The following is a 19,114-nucleotide window of genomic DNA, read 5'->3' on the forward strand; positions in this document are numbered from 1 at the left end:
TTTTTAAACTTTAATTTCATTTAAATTAAATGGTAGAAACATGAAATTCAAGCTTCAATAAGCATAAAAATACGAAAATAATTAAAAACGGGGCAAGAAATCACTTACAATTGAGCTTAGAAAAATCAAGAACCCTAGCTATGGTGACATGAATTTTTTTGGCAGCAAACGTCTGATTTTGAAGAAGATTGACACTTATTTTCACTTTAATTTGTCTTTTTCTCAAATTGGACAAAAATGCCCTTGACCCATTACTTAGATATTTTTCTAGAATTACTCTTTTGTGTCCATATCACTAATTTATGGTCTAATTTCCACATAAATACTTCCAATTTCATGCAATAATTCAATTAAGTCATTTAATCACTAATTAGACACACTTTGCATTTTCTCAATTTAGTCCTAAAAATTCAATTAGGCACTAAATCATTAAAATTTCCTACCCATATTTTCACACAATATTTCAATCAATCGAAAATTAATAAAACTTTATAAAATTAAACTATTTCACTTCGGATTTGTGGTTACGAAATCACTATTCCGATTAGGCCCTATTTCGGGCTATCACAAGAAAACTAATTTTATTACTAGACTAATAAGAAAGTTCATATAAGCTCGGGTAATTAAAATATTTAATTTTGAAAAGTTTAGTAACTAAATAATAAAAATTAATAGTTTGATGACCAACATAGAACAAAAAGCATAGTTGGGTGACTACTTTTAGATTTTACCCATAAAAATAAATTTGAATACTAATTTATACGTATCAAAACATACAAAGATTAATTATATAGACTACTAATAAAAGGACCGAATTACAATCCGCCCCAAACTATAGAGACTTTACTGTTACTTTTACCAATAAAATTCAAATTTTTTTGAAATGAATTCAAGTGGCTCTTCTAAGTACGAAAGTATGCTTCATTAGAACTTTGGCAACAAACAAACAACTGAAAAAGTTTGTCCGAAATCATACCCGTTGAGATAATGGTGGACCCACTTAGTTCAGCTTCAGATCTGAATTTTACAGTAAATGCAGATGACAACACTTACTTAACCCCAAACTAATCTAATTTCTGTTTCTTCTTTTTTCAAACTATTAAATTAATTATTTTTAAGTATTAATTAATTTTTTATTACATCTATCCATCTCATCCTCGGGAAACCCCTTCCCTCTCTCTTTTTTTTTTAATTACATTGAAAATTTAAAAAGCAATCTTTTTTTTTTTTTGAATTTTAATTTTATTTCTCTTTCTACTAGAATTATCTCTTTCCCGACATTTCACCATACCTAAAAATGGACCCTTTTTTCTCTTCCATGCCCGTAGCCCCTCCTCCCCCGATCCCTCCCCCGTCCGTCATCCCTGTCGTCCCTCCTTTTGTCTCTAACCCTACGACGGCGACGACGGTGGCTGGTGGTCCACCACCGAGTTTCGACCACCCATCTTACTCTGACATGATATGCGAAGCTATCGGGGCTTTAAAAGACAAGAATGGGTCAAGCAAAAGGGCTATAGCTAAGTACATAGAGTCAGCTCACAAGGACTTGCCACCAACACACTCGGCCTTGTTGACTCACCACTTGAAGCGCTTGAAAAACAACGGTATCTTAGTCATGGTCAAGAAATCTTATAAGCTTGCTTCTACTGCTAGATCTGAGGTTCCTATCCCCGATTCTACTCCTTCCAACCCTCCCGATGTTTCTTCTCCTCCTGGATTCAAACGAAGCCGTGGTCGTCCTCCTAAACCCAAACCCACAATTTCTGCTCCTGCCGACCCTATTCCTCAGCAGCAGCAGCAGCAACAGCAACCGCTGCCTGCTCCGATTCCCGATGCCACTAAAAGGTCTCCCGGTAGGCCCAGGAAGAATGGTCCCGTTGCTCCACTTGGGGTTAGGAAGGGCCGGGGTCGTCCACCCAAAACTGGCCCTAAGAAGAGTCCCGGTCGTCCCAGGAAGCCCAAAACGGTCAGGTCGGTGGTGGGGGCTAATGCGATGAAAAGGGGTCGTGGGCGGCCGCCTAAGGTCTTGAACCAGATGCCTCAACCGGCTGTTATGCCGATCCAGGGTCAGCCCATGGCTGTTCCTTATGCTGATACCGCTGCTGCTGTTCCTACTACTACTGCCGTTGCTGCTGGTCCGAGGCCTAGAGGAAGGCCAAAAGGCACTGCCGTGGCTCCTGCTGGCCTTGCGGTCCCTGGAAAGGGGAGAGGTCGACCACCCAAGAGTAGTGGGGTCGCCGCGAAGCCCATCAAGCCCAAGAAATCTACTGGAAAGCCTGTTGGCCGCCCCAAGAAGGTATAACCACTTCACTTGTATATATGGTTTTTGCTAGAAGACCAGAACTGTCAATGCTCGGGCTCCCCCGCCTAAGCCCGGGCATGGGGCTTAATTCTAAGTATAACTTGTCATGATTGCAATGTCTTACAATGTAGAAAGTACTCGAAGTAAATAACTAACTTTAGCCCTGTGTAACTTAACGTTCCATTTGTTTGTGAATAAAGGAGAGGTCAAAATAATTTGTTTAAGATGGTAATGGTTATGGGAGAAATTGATGAAGTATTTAAGTGAATGATACATGTCATTTAAAAAAAGAGAGTAGGTAATATGTGAGTACTATGATTTTGCAAATTGCTAGAACATGCCTCTAAAATTTAGACTTTTTTTTAATATTATCTTATGCTTGATGTTTTTATGTTGAATCTAATATCATCGCCCTTGGATTTGATTTTTTGATAACAAGACAACGGATGGAGCAGCATCATATGGCGATCTGAAGAGAAAACTTGAATTCTTTGTAAGTCAGATGATTTTGATTTGTGCCTTGCAGTGGGATAAGATCTTCTAAATTCCAAAACTTTTAGCATTGTATTGATAATAGAGAAAACATAGGTGCATAATTGCCAACTTGTTGCACTCGGACTTTAAGAGTTGGATATCAGTATGTTGCACTGGATATAGGCATGTTTTCAATGTAGTTACACTAACAATTTTTAAAGTGTTCTGCATCTCTCTGGAGTCTGGAAAACAGATCACATGCTTATGTTGGAATTAATGTCGGATTTAATGTGCAGTGGTAAGGCACATTGCACTTTCGAGGAAAAAATGTGGGTTCGAACCTTGGGAGGCGATATTGTTAGGAGGGGCAGCCACGAACCTTAAACATGGAGGATACCAAAAAAATGTTAGATGTAGGTTTTTTTTAATAATCCTGACGTAGATGTTTAAGGAAAATAAAGAGCCTGGGTACATAGGTAGGCAAAATTGATTCACAGTGAAGTCTTTGATATTCTGTAGGACATATTGTGAGGTAGGCAATTAGTATGGTAAATTTTGAGTAGGTTACAATGATATTATATAGTATTTATATAATGTATAATAGTATTTGCAGTGTAGCTGTGTTGATTATTAATTCTTAAATTTAAAAACAACTAAAGAAAGGGCAAATTCATTTATGGTTTCTGACTGAAGAATGTTGATTGCAGCAATCAAAAGTGAAGCAAGCAGTTGGAGTACTAAAGTCTCAGTTCAGCAGTGAAAGCAACATCAGTGCAATCGATGCTATCCAAGAGTTAGAAGTACTTGCAGCTATGGACATTAACAAACCATTTAAAGATGATGCTCAGCCACCGCCACCGCCCCCACCACCCCCAGCACCAGAACCGACACAGCCAGCACCGATGCCCCAAAATATGGAAGGACAAGTGTATTAATAACGAAGCCCTATCTCTCTGTATGATTATTAAGAAGGCAAGGCGTGGAAGAAAATGTTCTGACCCTAGACATATGATATTTCTGTAAAGGGAAAAGTAGGAAGTTGCAGATCATCTAATTTGTGTTGTTATTGTTGTTGAGGTGTGTGTTCGTTTGTGAACCCTGTTCATCGACTTTTAATTATTCCCCCTCATTTAGTGCAACATTAGTCAAGCATCCTTGTTCGCTTGGTTATTATTATGAATTTGATACTAGTAGTGTATTTGAAATATCCATTTCGGGTTTACTGTTAGAGTTATTTTTTTGGTGTTTGACGCTCGAGTATCCAAAAAGTCATTTGTCTCCAAGGGCGGGACTTGGGTTTTTTACACAAATAGGGTAAGAAAAATAAAATCTCTTGAAATAGGCTGTCAGAAAAAATTGAATAAAAAAATAATAATTTTTTTTTTGAATAAAATATTTTTTAATAAATTTAAAAAAATACAGGTCAAAATACGGTCAACGGGTCGGGTGGTGCCTATTAAGTAGGCTCCAATGAAGGTGCCTCATATAGAGGTGCCAATGAAGGCGCCTCATAGAGAGGCGCCAATGGTGGCCTTCTGCCCACCGTTACATGGCTTCACCAGCAGCATGTCTTGTCCCCTCATGTTTGTTTTTTTTTTGGCTATAAGTAAATGGTCCCAACATGCAATGGGGACGGTAGAGAAAAAAAAAAGAGAGAAAGGAGAAGAAGAGAAGAAGAAGAAGAAAGAAAGAAAGAAAGGTAATGTATTATTTTAGTAAATAATTTTGTTTATAATTTAAAAAGTTTATAGTTTGTGAATTTTTAGAAGATATTGTGAATTTTTGTTATTAATTATTAATTATAAATTATCTATATTTAGTGTTTATAGTTTGGATTAGAATTTTGTATGAATATTCTAATTTTTTGTATGAATATTGTAATTTTTTATGAATATTGTAATTATTTTATAATTAAATTTGTATTTATAGTTTTGGATTAGTATTTTGTATGAATATTGTAATTTTTTGTATGAATATTGTAATATTATAATTTTATATGAATATTACAATTTTTGTATGAATATTGTAATATTGTAATTTTGTATGAATATTGTAATGTCGGGATATATTGTAATATTGTAATTTTTGTATGAATATTGTAATTTTATAATTTTGTATGAATATTGTAATATTGTAATTTTGTATGAATATTGTAATGTCGGTATATATTGTAATATTGTAATTTTTGTATGAATATTGTAATTATTTTATAATTAATTTGTTAGTAATTTAGGATTATGTTATAAATTTGTGCGTGTAATTATTTAAAATTTAATTTATTAGTAATTTAGGATTAAGCTATAAGTTGTTGTGTTTAGTTTAGTATTTGGTGAGTTTAACATATAAAATTTATAAAAAATTAAAAATCATTTTATTAAAAGTTTAATTATAAAAATTAAAAATCATTTTATTAAAAGTTTAATTATAACTGACTTTTTTAATCATATAGTTGTTGTTAACTCATTTAATTTTTATATAATGTAACTTTTATATAATTTAATTTTCTTTGATTTTGTATTTATTTAACAAGAATTATTGATTTTTGAAACAAATTAATCGAATTCATTTTTTGATTGCGATTGCAGAAATGGGTTCTCTAATTAATAATAATAATCACATATCAAGTACTATTAATGAGATGGTAATAAAATTTTTATTTGATATTCATGTTATTTGCTGAATTAACTACAACAAATTGTAGACAATTTTGTGATTCAAACCATCTTTATGTAATGAAGTACATATCAATTTCTACCCAATTGAGACGATTGTCTAACATGGTAGTTTCGGAGAGGGCATTTACTCCGATTATGACCGGCTAATCTGCATACGCCACACAAATTCCCATCAGATTTCTCCCTAATGTCCATTTCGTTATGGATTCTGGATGATTGCGGACGACCTTTCAGGTTTCTACGCAACCTTTTGTCTGGACTAGCTCGAAGGTCGTCGGAGGTACCTCCCAATTAGATAGGTCAGGAAGCACGGGGAAACTCATTTTCCCATACACGCAACGTACGTTCGATGGTGTACACTTCATCGATAAATTGTTCAACATTGAGCCCAACTTTAGCACAGCACAAGCTGCCACGACGTGTGCACATGGAAAATGAAGTGTTTGAAACCTCCTGCAATCGCACCGTCTATTTCAGAGATCAACTCCGTAGGACCTAGGTGGTATACCGGGTCGACAACCGATGGTCTCTGTAACTCGAAACGTTTCATTATGGCGTGAATATACTTCTACTGTCATTGATCTCGCCATTCGACGGTTTACAACCATTACATCCCTAATGCATTCGACAAAGACATGTCCCACCTCCATCTGGTTCACTTGTTGCTGACCCATTCTTGGCATCAAGGTAGCCAACCTGTAGAACGTTGCCGAGAAGACAGATGAAATTGGAATATGTCGTGTTTTTAATAACACAGCATTGATCCCCTCCACTGAGTTTGTAGTCATTTGACCACAACGAAAGCCCTCGTCAAAATTTTGAGCCTATTGCCACGGCTCCATGGTACCTAACCACTACCGGAAAGATATGTTGGTTTGACCCTCCATGTCACTCTCAAGCCGGGCCATTCTTTGGCAAAAAATATGTGGCTCTAGCTCGTACGCTGCATATGTATTAAAAAAATTTAAGTTACAGTATTACTCTAAAACATTAAAACTTATATTGAAAAGATAAGGTAGTTCTTTACCCATTCTCACAACTTGTCTCTTCCAATCTGCATTCTTATAATCTCATTTGGAAGTTAGCGCGATGTGCTTGGATGCAAGAAATGTGATCTCCATGGTACACCAGAACGCCTAATGGCTGCAATTAATCATTTCCCTCTATCGGAGATGATGCAAATATTATCATTGCTAATAACATACCTCCGCGGGTTGGTAAGAAAGTACTCCCACGATTCCATGTTCTCCTTATCGACGATGGCAAATGTTATCGGGAGCACGTTCCTGTTGCCGTCTTGAGCAACCGCAAGAAGTAAGATCTGTGTGTATTTTCCATATAGCCAGGTTCCATCTACTTGCACAAATGGTTTGCAGTGGGGAAATGCGCGCACACATTGATCAAACGTCCAGAACATCCGATGGAAAATTCTTTTTCTCGATTATAGTTGGTCATTTGGCCCGTAATAAGATCGTGTCTGCAACTCAATTACAGTCCCCGACACGTGTTCCCTCATGGCGGCTATCCATCCCTGTAACTCATTGTACGATGCATCGAAATCTCCGTACAATTGCTACATTGCCATCTGTTTAGCTATCCATGCCTTCCGGTATGATACTCGATACTGGAATCGTACTTGTATTTCGACAATCAGTACCGAAACTTTAATGGTCGGCATGTCTTTCACCATTGGCATGATGCATGTACAGATAGTTTTGGAGTCAAGTTTTTGATGATATTCTGTCATACGTGTTGAAGTGCATGTGTAAGGCCCAACAAATTTTTGTATCTCCCACATCTGCGACTTCTGCATAAATGCAGCTTGTATCCGCCAATTGCAGCCTTCTGCCAACCTCCAACACTCTCCAATATATAATGTTGGTTTAGACTCGATGACTTTGTAATCTACTGATATATTCATGCTATACCACTTAATGGAAAACATGCATTCTTCCTTACTTTCAAATCCCTGGCCCACGTAAAACTCCTTTGGATCAGAATATACGCCTATTTGTTAGCATGTGGTATTTCAGGGTACTTCAGAAACTCAGCTGTCCGTGTCGCATCGATGTCTATCCGAGACATGTGTGCCCTAGGATTATTGTGTATCACAATACGACGAATCTGGTTTCCGACTGAAGACGCATTAATGTTTCCATCCTCATTCACACCTTCGTCGTTAATATCATCTGGGACCTCGTCCGCGTCGGGATCACTCTCACTATCCACTTCGTAATCAACAGGATCACTACTATAGTATACATCATCACCAACCACATCAGTTTCGGCTGCAGCATTAAGATCAATATTTATCCCGTGTATAGTTGATTGACTATCAACATACGATATCGGAACCACCATCCATCTTCTTCACCTAATGGGGTGGGATCTTCAGTTGCCTCCACACCGACTAACTCAGCAAATAACTGAATCGGTGCATTTTTGTTACTCTGAGTCCCACAATAAAGAGCGACCATTGTCTCCACGTCTTCATCATCTACAAGTTCCATTTCGGTAAATTTTATTAGATCTGTTGAAACTGGAAACTTGTAGAAAACTTTTGATATCCTTCTCCCACAACATCTATAAATTTTTTCACTAATTTTTTCCTTCATATCATCAAACGAGATATTTCTATCAAATCTCATTGCTACTTGTTTGCGACATTCAAATATACATCCCACAGTTGTTGTCAAAATTTCTCCATCGAAATAAACGCATACAAAAAACTGATTCTCCATTTTCAATACTAGATCTGTTAAAAAGAATTTCAGATTTCTTAAAACAGTTTCAAAATGTAAACAAATTACATAAAAATTTTAATGCAAAATATTTCATTCAGAAGCTAACAAAATTAATAACCTGACAAAATAACTTTCAAATAATAAAATTACTAACAAGACTCTACATTCTATTTAAAAAGAAATAAACCAAAATACCTTTTTTTTTTCTTCTTTTCCTTCCTTTTTTTCTTCTGCTTCCTTCTTATTTCTTCCGTTTCTCTAGTAAAATTTATGCCTGTGTTGGGGGTATTTATAGGGGAAAATCAGGCCATTGTCGCCTCTCAGTATGACACCAATAATGGCGCCTCCCAGATAGGCACCACCATTGGCGCCTCCCAGATAGGCGCCAATACTATATATTATACGGATTATATACTGACCCGAAAAAATATTTAATTATATTTTATTCAAAAAAATTATTTTTTTATTCATTGGCGTCTATCTAATAGGCTCCAATGAAAAAAGTAACCTATTTTGGTAAATACTTTTTCTGACACCCTATTTCAGTAGATTTGTTTTTCTTACCCTATTTTTGTAAAAAACCCGCAGGACCTTGATTAAATTCAGAGTGGAGAGGGTGCGTGCAACTTTACATGTCGTAATTAATGCCCGGTTTGTAATGGCAAAAATCAAATTGCGGAACACTTGTTCGTTAAGCTGCATGATGTTGCAATGGGATATTTCTTTACCTGTTCACTTTTATTTGAATCCCGCTGCTGCGAAAAGGATTATGCAATAGTTTAGCCTATGACACATCGAAACGAAACTACATTGTTTAGGGAATTTTACACTCTTTCACTTAAGGAAATGGGAAATGGTTATTAAGGTGTGTTTGGTCCAAATAATCTAATAATTTTGAAAAATATGTAAAATTAAAATTCTTATTTTTGGATTTCAAATTATGGTACTCAGTTTCATTCTGATACCGCCCGTATCGGTCGGTATGTTCCGTTTCGATATTAAACTGGAACAAACTCTAGGTTCCATTCCGGTGTAAATTTTGGTTGGTACCGGTCGTATCAGTCTGTACTAGTTGATTTCTACCATACCAGTCAAAATATGGTGTATCGAACGGTACAAAAAAAATTAAATATAATTTGAATTAAATTTTTTATTATTTATTTATACCAAAAAATAATTTTAGAATATATTTCAATTTTAATTTAGTTTTTCATTATTTAATACTTGTAAATACCTTTTATATGCATATATCAAATGTTTTACAAAAATAGTGATAAATCCGAAATAGACTAGTACTGATACATATGGTATCAGTACAAATAAAAAAAGCAGCACGTCCACGGAGACAATATTGACTATCTTGTTTCAAATATTATCTTAAGTCGTTACTTTTATGTAAGAGTTAAACTCAATATCACCTTTTCTTTAGGTAAATTTACATTAGTTAGTGGCGGAGTCAGAATTTTTTTTTGGCGGAATTAAATTGTATATTTGTATGATAGTAAAAATACAATCTCATCATTTTAATAGTCTATATCTTTATAATTTTCAAATGATTAAATCAAATTTTTATATTTTTTGGGAGGGTCAAATTGTAATTTTACCATTACCAATTTAAACTTTTAAAAATTATAAAGAACCTAAATGAAAAATTTTTCATTTTAGGGGGCCGGGCCCTCGAGCCCCCCTTGGCTCCACCATTGTTGATAGTCATTTTCTACAATTTTATCTTATTTTTAATGAGTTTAATTCATTTTACTTGAAACAAAACAAAATAATAAGACACAAGGACTTATTTGGTCCTTTAACTTTATAAAAAACATTCATTTTAGCCCCACATTTAATTTTGTGTCTTCTTTTAGCACTTAAACTTGTATTATTTGTCAATTCATCCCAAAATGGATGAAAAATTAATGTTTGTTAACTTTCTTGATATGACATATACATGGATGCCACATCGCAATTAATTAAAGTTTTAAAATTAAAATTTTTAAACAATTATAAAAGTTATTTCTAAAAATTAAACAATTATAAAATTATAAAACTATAACAAAATTATTTTTAAAATATTTTTAAATTTAAAAATTATTTAATTATTAATATATCGCTTCAATTAAGTTAACAAACGTTAATTTTTATTTATTTAGGGTGATTTGACAAACAATACAAATTCAATGACTAAAAATATGAAAATTAAATAAAAATAAAATGAAATTTTCTATAAAATTGAAGGACAAAAAATCATTATGATTAATGATAATAACAACTAATAAATTAAATAATTCAATTCTCTCGTATATTCTTTGAGTATCATTTCAATTATATTATTTATTATTATAAATTAAGAAATATTAATATTTAGTATATTTTATTAGATTTGTCTATTGCATTTTGCTTGAAATTGTTGCTCTTATAATAATTTATATATTCCCTTTATTTTGATCAAATTTGCTCGAGTCATAACAAGTAATATGTTTTAATAATTAGAAATGTATCATAATTTATTCATTAAAATTTTTAAAAATCATTTTAGTTTTTAATTTAATTTTTCGTCTCTTTTGATCTTTAAACTTTGCCATAAAATGGATAAAAAATGTTAACTTTGTTGATGTATCATACATGTGGATCGTCACATGAATCCACATGTATACTTATGTCAATAATTAATTAATATTTTAAAATTTTTAAAAAATTAATTAACTACTAACGTGACATAGACATAAATTATCACGTAGATTTCACATAAACAAAATTAATAGAGATTAACTTTTTTATTTATTTTAGAGTTATTTATCAAATAAAAATTTAGACGAATTTTTTAAAATAAGCCGAGACTTCATTAATGGGTCAAAACAAAAAGCAAATACAAAAACATAAACCAACCACGTGTCCCTGTCCTCTTCACACCGGGGAACCCATCACATAAGTGTACTCAAAACAATCAATAAAACAAATAGCAAAACGAAACTGACTGAACATAACACAAAGCAAAAAAGCAAAGAAAATAAAAGAAGCCTCGGCAAAACCAGAGATGACGATTTCAGTTCTCATGTGAGAAAACAAAACGGGCCCTCAAACCAACAGGGCGATCCGATGGTAGAGTTGAGTTCATCGTTCTCTGGTATGAAGCATAAGAGACTCTTGTAATGGATCTTGGTGGAAGAAACTAAAGGGGCATATCACGATTCACCGCCTCCAATATGCCTTTAGGTACCTCTTCTACCCAAAACATTGTGTTTCCCTTCGTAAACCCCATTGTTGCTAATTTGTAGGCTACAGTGTTTACTGATTTATCTGCATATCAAAATGAAATAGAGTGAAAATTTAGGGCTAAAAATAAGATTTCTTCTATAAGCGCACCAATTTCAAATCTATCAAAAGTACGTTTTTGGACTTTAATAATAGTAGTTCTTGAGTCCCTCTCAACTTCTATGTTATAGAAACCCATATCACTTGCAAACTAAAGTGCTTGGATGCAGGCGATGACTTCCGCAGAAAAAGCGCCTGCAACATAATTATTCATCTGCACCCCACGTCCCATTACCAGCCCAGATTTGTTTCTAATAACAAACCCAGAGCACGAACGATGTTGGTCTAGCTTAAATGTCGCATCAAAATTAATCTTGACGTTCTGCCCTTTTGGAGGTAGCCATTAAGAGATCATTTGATCTTGTTTCACTAGTAATTTTTGGTTACATATAATTCCTTAAGCAGACTTTCAATTTTAGAACAGATTTCCAAAATTGATTGATCTTTTCCCTCCATTACAAATTGATTTCGAGCGTGCCAAATGGATCATAGAGTTATCAGAATTCTACGACAGGTACGCCCATCATTCCTTAGAAAAATATCTTCAAACCAGATCCAGATATTCTCGTATCGATTATCTGTTGGCCATATGTTCATTTTTTTCCAAACTTACTGTGCAAGACCACACCATAGTAGCACTTGTATTGTAGACTCTGGACACAATTTGCACCTTGGACATATTGGTGATTGCGCTATCTGTCTGTTGTATAGAACATAGGTAGTAGGGAGATAATTATGTAGAACACGCCAGGATGTAATCTTTATTTTGGAGGGGATTTTTTGTTGCCAAATTTTCTTGTATATTTCTATTGTATCAGTAGCATTACTGTATGTAGTAGTTGACCTATAAGAGTCCTATACCCACTCCGAACGGTATACTCGCTTGTTCTGTCGCCAACCCGTATGAGTCTTTCATCCTCCACCAATCAAGAGAGTGGCATGCATCTGATTGTTGTAGCATCTTCCCTAGAGAAAACTTTGGTAAGAACCTCCTGATTCCATCTCTTTGGGTTTAGTGTGATCAAATCAAAAACCTTATCAATTGAGTCTGTAATAACAGTGTTGTGAATTTTTCCCTAGCCCATTTTGGAAGCTATCGATCTGTCCAGACTGAGATTTTGGATCCAAAGCCTACTCTCCAACCGACTCCATCTTCCAGCATCTTTCTAGCCGCAAAGATGCTTCGCCAAACGTAAGATGAGTAAGCCAAACGAGACGAAAAATTAAATGAAGAACTAAAATGACTATTACTTTTTTATAAAGTTAAATGGTCAAATAAATTAATAATGCCATTAGAAAACTTATTTTTATTCTTTCCGTGTCAATTTTATTAAAAAATTAATTACCTATCACTCCTCTCAAATCCAATTTATTTATCTGATAAAATAAATAAATTAATTTATTAGCAAAATAAATTTATTTATCAATAAAATAAAAATACTGTAAACTTCACCTTTATGCAATAAATAGATAATTTAGTATAAACTTGCAAAACAACATAATCTTGCATTTCAAAATATGTTGTCAGCGAGCCGTAATATCAAACTGAAAACTCAGGGCTTCTTAATGGAAGTGAGCAGTTCCCACCTGATCAGCAGAAAGAAGAGTAAGCAGAAGTAAAGCGAGGTCTGGTAGTGTAAATCCTCTTAATACAGAGAGGGCTGGAAATTAACAAAGGAAACAATAATGATAGAATCGGAGCCTCTATAGTCATTTGCAGGACAATACAAGTCCAATCTGGGATCCCACCTCCTATCCTCCCGATCAGGTTTGGGAGTGAACCAACTTCTCCATTTTATTGCGTCTTAATGCTTGTAGGAAACGGAGGAATATCATTGAAGGAGTAACATGCTCAATTGGGAAGCCTCAACCGGCAATGGAGGAAATCTCGCCCCTCCACCACAGCCATATCCATTTATCAAATAGTCCTCAACTTTCTCCTATTTTTGTCGGTAAATTGATCATTATATAAAACATTTTAGTATTTGTATTATTTTTTAATTTTCAAAACTTTGATACTCAATTTTTTGTATTTTTAAATTTTAGAAAATATTTTTAGCTTTTTAAGTGGTGATATGGTAACATCATTATATTCTTTAATTGAAAATAAAATTAGATCTAATTATAAATTTAAGTATAAAATAAACTAGAAATACAAAAAAAAAAAACTAAAATGGATCTAAGTACTAACACCCTAAAATATTGTAGCCCATGTGAAATGGAAAAGTGTAGACCATAGAAATAAAAATTTAATAGAAAAATAGAAAAATCTAAATTTGATAGTAAGTCTTATAAAAGTAGGACACGTTTCAAACATTTGTAATGCAGTGTCGAAGCTGGGCAGCTGAGTCTTAATTAAAGTGGAGTGGCGTGGCTTGACTTTTCGTCTCATCTTTTCTGAGGATTTCACTTCACTCTTCTGTTTTAAATTATTGAGAGAGAGAGAGAGAGTATCATCTTTACTGAAAGTTTTCAAGTAGGAGCCGAATTATTTTACTCCTATAATTTCGGTTTTGAAAATCTATTTTTAGACTCGATTTTCAACAAACCAAATAATATATTTTAATTATTTGGGTAAAAGACAATTTAGTGTAAAATATACTTTTAGCTTTGATGAAAATTTCATAAATCCTTTATTATTTATGTTTTTTATTTTTAGGTACAAAATAATAAAAATTCAATTGTATATTGAAGTGTTATTAAATATATTTAATTTCTTTAAAAGTTGTATTTGATTTTATTAGAATTATATATTTCAAATTTATATTTAATTTAATTATATATTAACCTTGAAATGAAATTATTAAATTACTTTATGTAACATTAATTAGTTGACATTCTTTAGAAGATTTTAGTGAAAATAAATTATTAAATTATAAAACTAAAAAAATCAAAGTTAATATTATGACTAAATTAAAATTTAAATATTTAATATATATTTGCACAAACATTTATTAAAAGAAAAATCAAAACAAAACAAAACATAATTATTATTGATAATAATTTTGTAAAAATAAACCTACCACTAATTAGGATTTAGCTTTCTGGTAAAGGCAAGGCCTTGGAAAATATAAAATCCACATTGGTTTTTATTTATTGTGGTTTATATCTCACCATAAATGTAAATTACTAATAATTAAAATGTTTTTTTATTTATTGTTCCACCAAAATTCATGCTTTATGACTGAAAATTTTAATAAACGCACGAAATGGATTTGTGTCTAAAGTCTAAACCCCAAAATGGCATTTTATTACCACGATTCCTTCACTAACCCAAAAGTCGGTGGTTCACATGTAAAATATTTTTTAATACACCAACCTCTCAAATATTTGATTATGTGACACCTATATCATGATTAAATGGAAAAAAAATAACTATAAATTAAATACAACCAATACTTTATTTTGGAATTTTATTTGAAATTATGATTTAAGCTATATAATTTTTAAAAATAAAATTATCAAAAAATGAATATATTTATAATAAAAATATTTTTTCTAGCTAAATTGTTTTTTCTCGAATTTCTAACTAAATTGTTTTTATAATATATGTACAAAAGTAAAAGAAGTTGGGCTAGAAGAAGAATCTACACATTTTGGCTATGCATTGCAACCTAATTGTTTTTAATTAAATCTAAAAAAATCGCGTGTCGTAGTGAGCACTCAAAAGGGAATCGAATTCCAAAACTTTTTTCATAAAGGCAGGGAAAGAAAGATCAAACAAAAAGGGAAGAAAAAAAGCTAAAATGATCACTACATCCATACCTTAATTAAATATTAATATTACTGGTCATGCCCAAAAACGCATCTTTTTCACCTCTCCTACTAAAATGATCACTACATACATAAATACATACATACATGCATGCATGAATGTCGAAGCACATGAATGTTAAAACCTTTTTAAGCCCAATAGTATGCTAGAATCCAAAGTGTGACAGCAAGAGTGAAGAGAATGTTGTTGTTGGTGCTCGTGAAGAGAGTCACAGCATGACTTGGATCATTGATGCCGGTGGTTGTTCCCGACGGACCAAGTGAGGTGGTGCCACCACCAAACACCGTCGGAGACCCGGTGGTTGTCCCCGTGGTGGGTGTTGTGGAAGGAATCCCGGTGCTTGTCCCTGTTGTCGGTGTCCCCGTTGTTGGTGTGGTAGGAGTCCCTGTTGTCGGTGTCCCCGTTGTTGGTGTGGTAGGAGTCCCTGTGGTTGGTGTTGAGGTAGGCGTCCCTGTGGTCGGTGTCGTCGGAGTCCCTGTGGATGGTGTTGTGCTTGTACCACTGTAAAATTAGCACAACATATACAATGTTAAAGATGCATAATTTTTTTTGTGAAATACCAGACAAAAGAACATAAAAGAACAAAATATTACTTAATGAATGATAAATTGAAAACATGAAAAATCCCAAAGTAAGTTTCATCGGAGTGTAAGATTCTAGTGAACATACCTGGAAGGAAAACTGCAAGTAGAGGGAATATCTGCAATTCACAGAGAAAATTATGAAAAATCCAAGGAAAAAAAAGGGAAAAAAACATTTATTGAAATGGGTTGGTTAGTAGGACTTTACTTGAAGGAGGATTAACACTAACAGTAGCAGTGCCTGAAAAATCACAGCTTCCTTGAGCTTGACCTTTCTTTTGGAAATAGCTATTGACTGCATAATTGCAGTGATCTTTCACAGTGTTGGGATTATAGCAAGGACCATTTTGATTAATTGGAGTACAATCAGCTCCTGCTCCACAAGCATAATCTAGGGTTTTCTGAAGTGTTTGCTCATTCACTCCATCTTTACATAAGCAATAGTTGGCACCTGTAGACACCATAAACAATTAAAAAACACTTGCAATTTTTTCATAAGCAAGCTGAAAATATTTTCTTTTAAAAAAATGGGGGTTTTTCCCCCTTTTCTTTTGTTTCCATTTGCATCAAACAACAAAAACCGATCTCAGAAATCTTGAGTTATGGATCTGAAGTTGAAAAACAAGAGAAAAAAAAGGAAGTCTTTTGCCCAATGAAAAGAAAGAAAATCAAAGAAACACCAAGAAACTTACTTGAATGGCCAGACATGGCTAAGAAAAGAACAACATAAATGAAAGGAACCATGATTGATGATGCAAGGTTTGGGAAGGGAATAATTGTAATATCAACTGACTTTCAAAGATATACTGTTAGCAGCAAAACTTGGAAGCAAAAGAGAGAGTGAAGAGATTTCCAGACCAACAACAAGATAAGAAACAAAGAAGAATGACGGTGGGTAGTGTGACTGGTGATGGTGAGTGTCTGTATCTGATATATAGACCCCTTTTTATTACAGTAAGTTATCTTAAAACAAGTGTTTATGAAAACATATACTAATTACTTGGTATAGGTAGATACATACAAATGAATTTGTAAAAATCTGTCAAATGTTTCTCACTGTTCTTTTAAAGTATCATGGCAAACCGTGCAACGTTCCTAATTTTAAAAAAAAGGTTTTTGTCATGTATTTGACCCTTTTTTCCTTCTTTCCAGCATAAACCATGTGCATGTATGTTGGTATTATTGCATGCAATATAATATATTCATAGAAGGATTCAATTTTTTTTATCCTAGGTTGAAACGTCACACAATTTTCAAATAAATTTAAATTCGTTTTTGTGAATATAAAATTATTTTTTTGTAAAATTTTAACTGATACGAATATTATTAAGCAATTTACCATTACACGCCACCGTAGTAAATTTGAAGTAACAGTGAAAGTAAAGATGGAGTGACGAGGGTCCTGGCGTTGGGACCCTTTTAGAGCTACTTTTTCAAGTTTTAATCAATGTGCTGTCACTATGTGTTTTGCTTTTTCTTGTGTGTGATGCCCCTTATTTTTCAGCCTTTTCGTTGAGCTTAGATTCGACACGAATCAATAAAGTAATCAATATTTATTGTTTACATTCTTATGTTATACTTTTACGTTGTCCTGTTTTTAAGATTATCATTTGATGATCCACCAAAAAACTTATCATTTCATGTTGAATTTTTTAATGTTAATAATAGAATTAAAAATAACTTTTAGAAAAACAAATACAGTTAAAAGAAAGGGATTACTTAAGTAAATTTAAATTGCATTTGTTTCAATGATACTGTATAAAATATATTTTGTTGTTTGATATATTATTAGTAAAAAACAAATACAATATAAATGTATTTGTGATAAAAAATTTATAGTAGTGCATTCCTTTTGACAATTAAAATTTATTTTATAGTAAAATAATATTTTATAATAATAAAGCGGTGTCTATTAAAACTTAATTTAAATTACATATATGAAAGTGTTAAAATTGAAAGAGATAAATGAAATTAAACATGTTTATATAATTAAAATATCTATATTTTATACTATAAAATAGTCATAATTGTAATATATATTTCTTAAAATATAAATATTTTCAATAATACTATTTAAAATTTAAAATAAATAAAATTTATATTAATAATTTATTATATTTTAAAATATAAATAATTTAATATGTATGTTTAATAATATTTAATATTAAACATCTATGTTTATTAGAGTCTATTGTAACCGATTTCAGTTAAGTAGCTAAGTTGGTTAGTAACCGTTACTCTTCCTTGTATGTGTATAAATTCGCCGCTCATGTTCTCAATCAATCAAGCTTTTCTCTCAAGGTTATTCATAAGAATTTAATTTGTTCATAAAAGCAAGCTAAATTCTTATAAAAGTAAGAAAAGAGCAAACTAAATTCTTATGAATAACCTTGAGAGAAAAGCTTGATTGATTGAGAACATGAGAGGTGAATTTATACGCATACAAGGAAACTTGGCTACTTAATTGAAATTGGTTATAACATACTCTAATAATGTTTAATAAGGCGCCTTGGCCAAACGGTATGATCTCGGCCTTCTTCTAAAGTTGTTAGCTTATTGTCGTTGAGGATATTTTTACTTAGTGTTGCTTTTGGCTCAACAGAGGTGAATTCTTGCTTTGATTAATGATAATTTAATTGTTTTGATTCCTAAAAGAGTTTCACCCAATTGCCTTATGTAATGTTGTCTATAAAATCCTTGCTAAAGTTCTCGCTAATCGCTTGAAAAGTATCTTGCCCAGTGTCATTTCACTTATGCAATCAACATCTATTTTAGGCTGCTTGATCATGGATAATGTTTTGATTGCTTTTGAGTTAATCCATCATCTGAGGAATAAAGGAGGGGTTGAATGGGTGAGATAACCTTAAACATTGATATTCACAAAGCATACAATTGAGTGGATTAAAATTTTATGTTGAAGATGAGCTTTGATTCTTGATGGGTTCATTGGATTATGTTGTTTATCAATTGTTAGCTATTTTGTCTTTTTCAATGGGTGTAAGATCAATTGTGTCAAAATGATTTATTGTCTCTGAAGGTCTTAATTTCTTGTTGCAAAGGGTAGACTCTAGAGGAGAATTCTATGACATTTCGATGTGTCAACGAAGGTTAAGTGTGTCAACTTTTTATTTGCTAATGATAATTTTTTCTTCGACATTAATGATTCGGACGTATCCACTATTAAGAATATATTGAATTATTATGAGGAGGGATATGGGTAAGCCATTAACTACCAAAAGTTTGGTATCGTGCTT

General features: G+C 32.9%; 2 protein-coding genes and 1 long non-coding RNA gene across 5 annotated transcripts; 2 read left to right on the forward strand and 1 right to left on the reverse strand.

Moving 5' to 3' along the window:
• The first annotated feature begins 1,256 nt into the window (after positions 1-1,256).
• Positions 1,257-3,998, forward strand: LOC105764470 (SH3 domain-containing protein C23A1.17). Its single transcript, XM_012583058.2, has 3 exons — positions 1,257-2,296; positions 2,742-2,795; positions 3,484-3,998. The coding sequence occupies exons 1-3, from the start codon at positions 1,298-1,300 to the stop codon at positions 3,709-3,711; spliced, it is 1,281 nt and encodes a 426-aa protein (XP_012438512.1). The 5' UTR covers positions 1,257-1,297; the 3' UTR covers positions 3,712-3,998.
• Positions 3,999-11,151: 7,153 nt separating this feature from the next.
• Positions 11,152-13,633, forward strand: LOC105764471 (uncharacterized). 3 transcript variants are annotated; one of them, XR_001124649.2, is made up of 4 exons: positions 11,152-11,405; positions 11,675-12,485; positions 12,585-12,696; positions 13,033-13,633. It is a non-coding gene; the product is annotated as an uncharacterized LOC105764471 (long non-coding RNA). The 3 variants fall into 3 exon arrangements; XR_001124650.2 differs by having other exon boundaries at positions 13,062-13,633; XR_008191639.1 differs by lacking the exon at positions 13,033-13,633 and having other exon boundaries at positions 12,585-12,814.
• A 1,633-nt stretch (positions 13,634-15,266) lies between these two features.
• Positions 15,267-16,783, reverse strand: LOC105764472 (PLASMODESMATA CALLOSE-BINDING PROTEIN 3). The gene is made up of 4 exons (XM_012583059.2): positions 16,553-16,783; positions 16,069-16,311; positions 15,949-15,979; positions 15,267-15,780 (listed from the first exon to the last, which is right to left on the reverse strand). The coding sequence occupies exons 1-4, from the start codon at positions 16,602-16,604 to the stop codon at positions 15,408-15,410; spliced, it is 699 nt and encodes a 232-aa protein (XP_012438513.1). The 5' UTR covers positions 16,605-16,783; the 3' UTR covers positions 15,267-15,407.
• Between the last annotated feature and the right edge of the window lie 2,331 nt (positions 16,784-19,114).

The sequence above is a fragment of the Gossypium raimondii genome, chromosome 12 (assembly GCF_025698545.1).
Source record: "Gossypium raimondii isolate GPD5lz chromosome 12, ASM2569854v1, whole genome shotgun sequence".
Classification (NCBI taxonomy): domain Eukaryota; kingdom Viridiplantae; phylum Streptophyta; class Magnoliopsida; order Malvales; family Malvaceae; genus Gossypium; species Gossypium raimondii.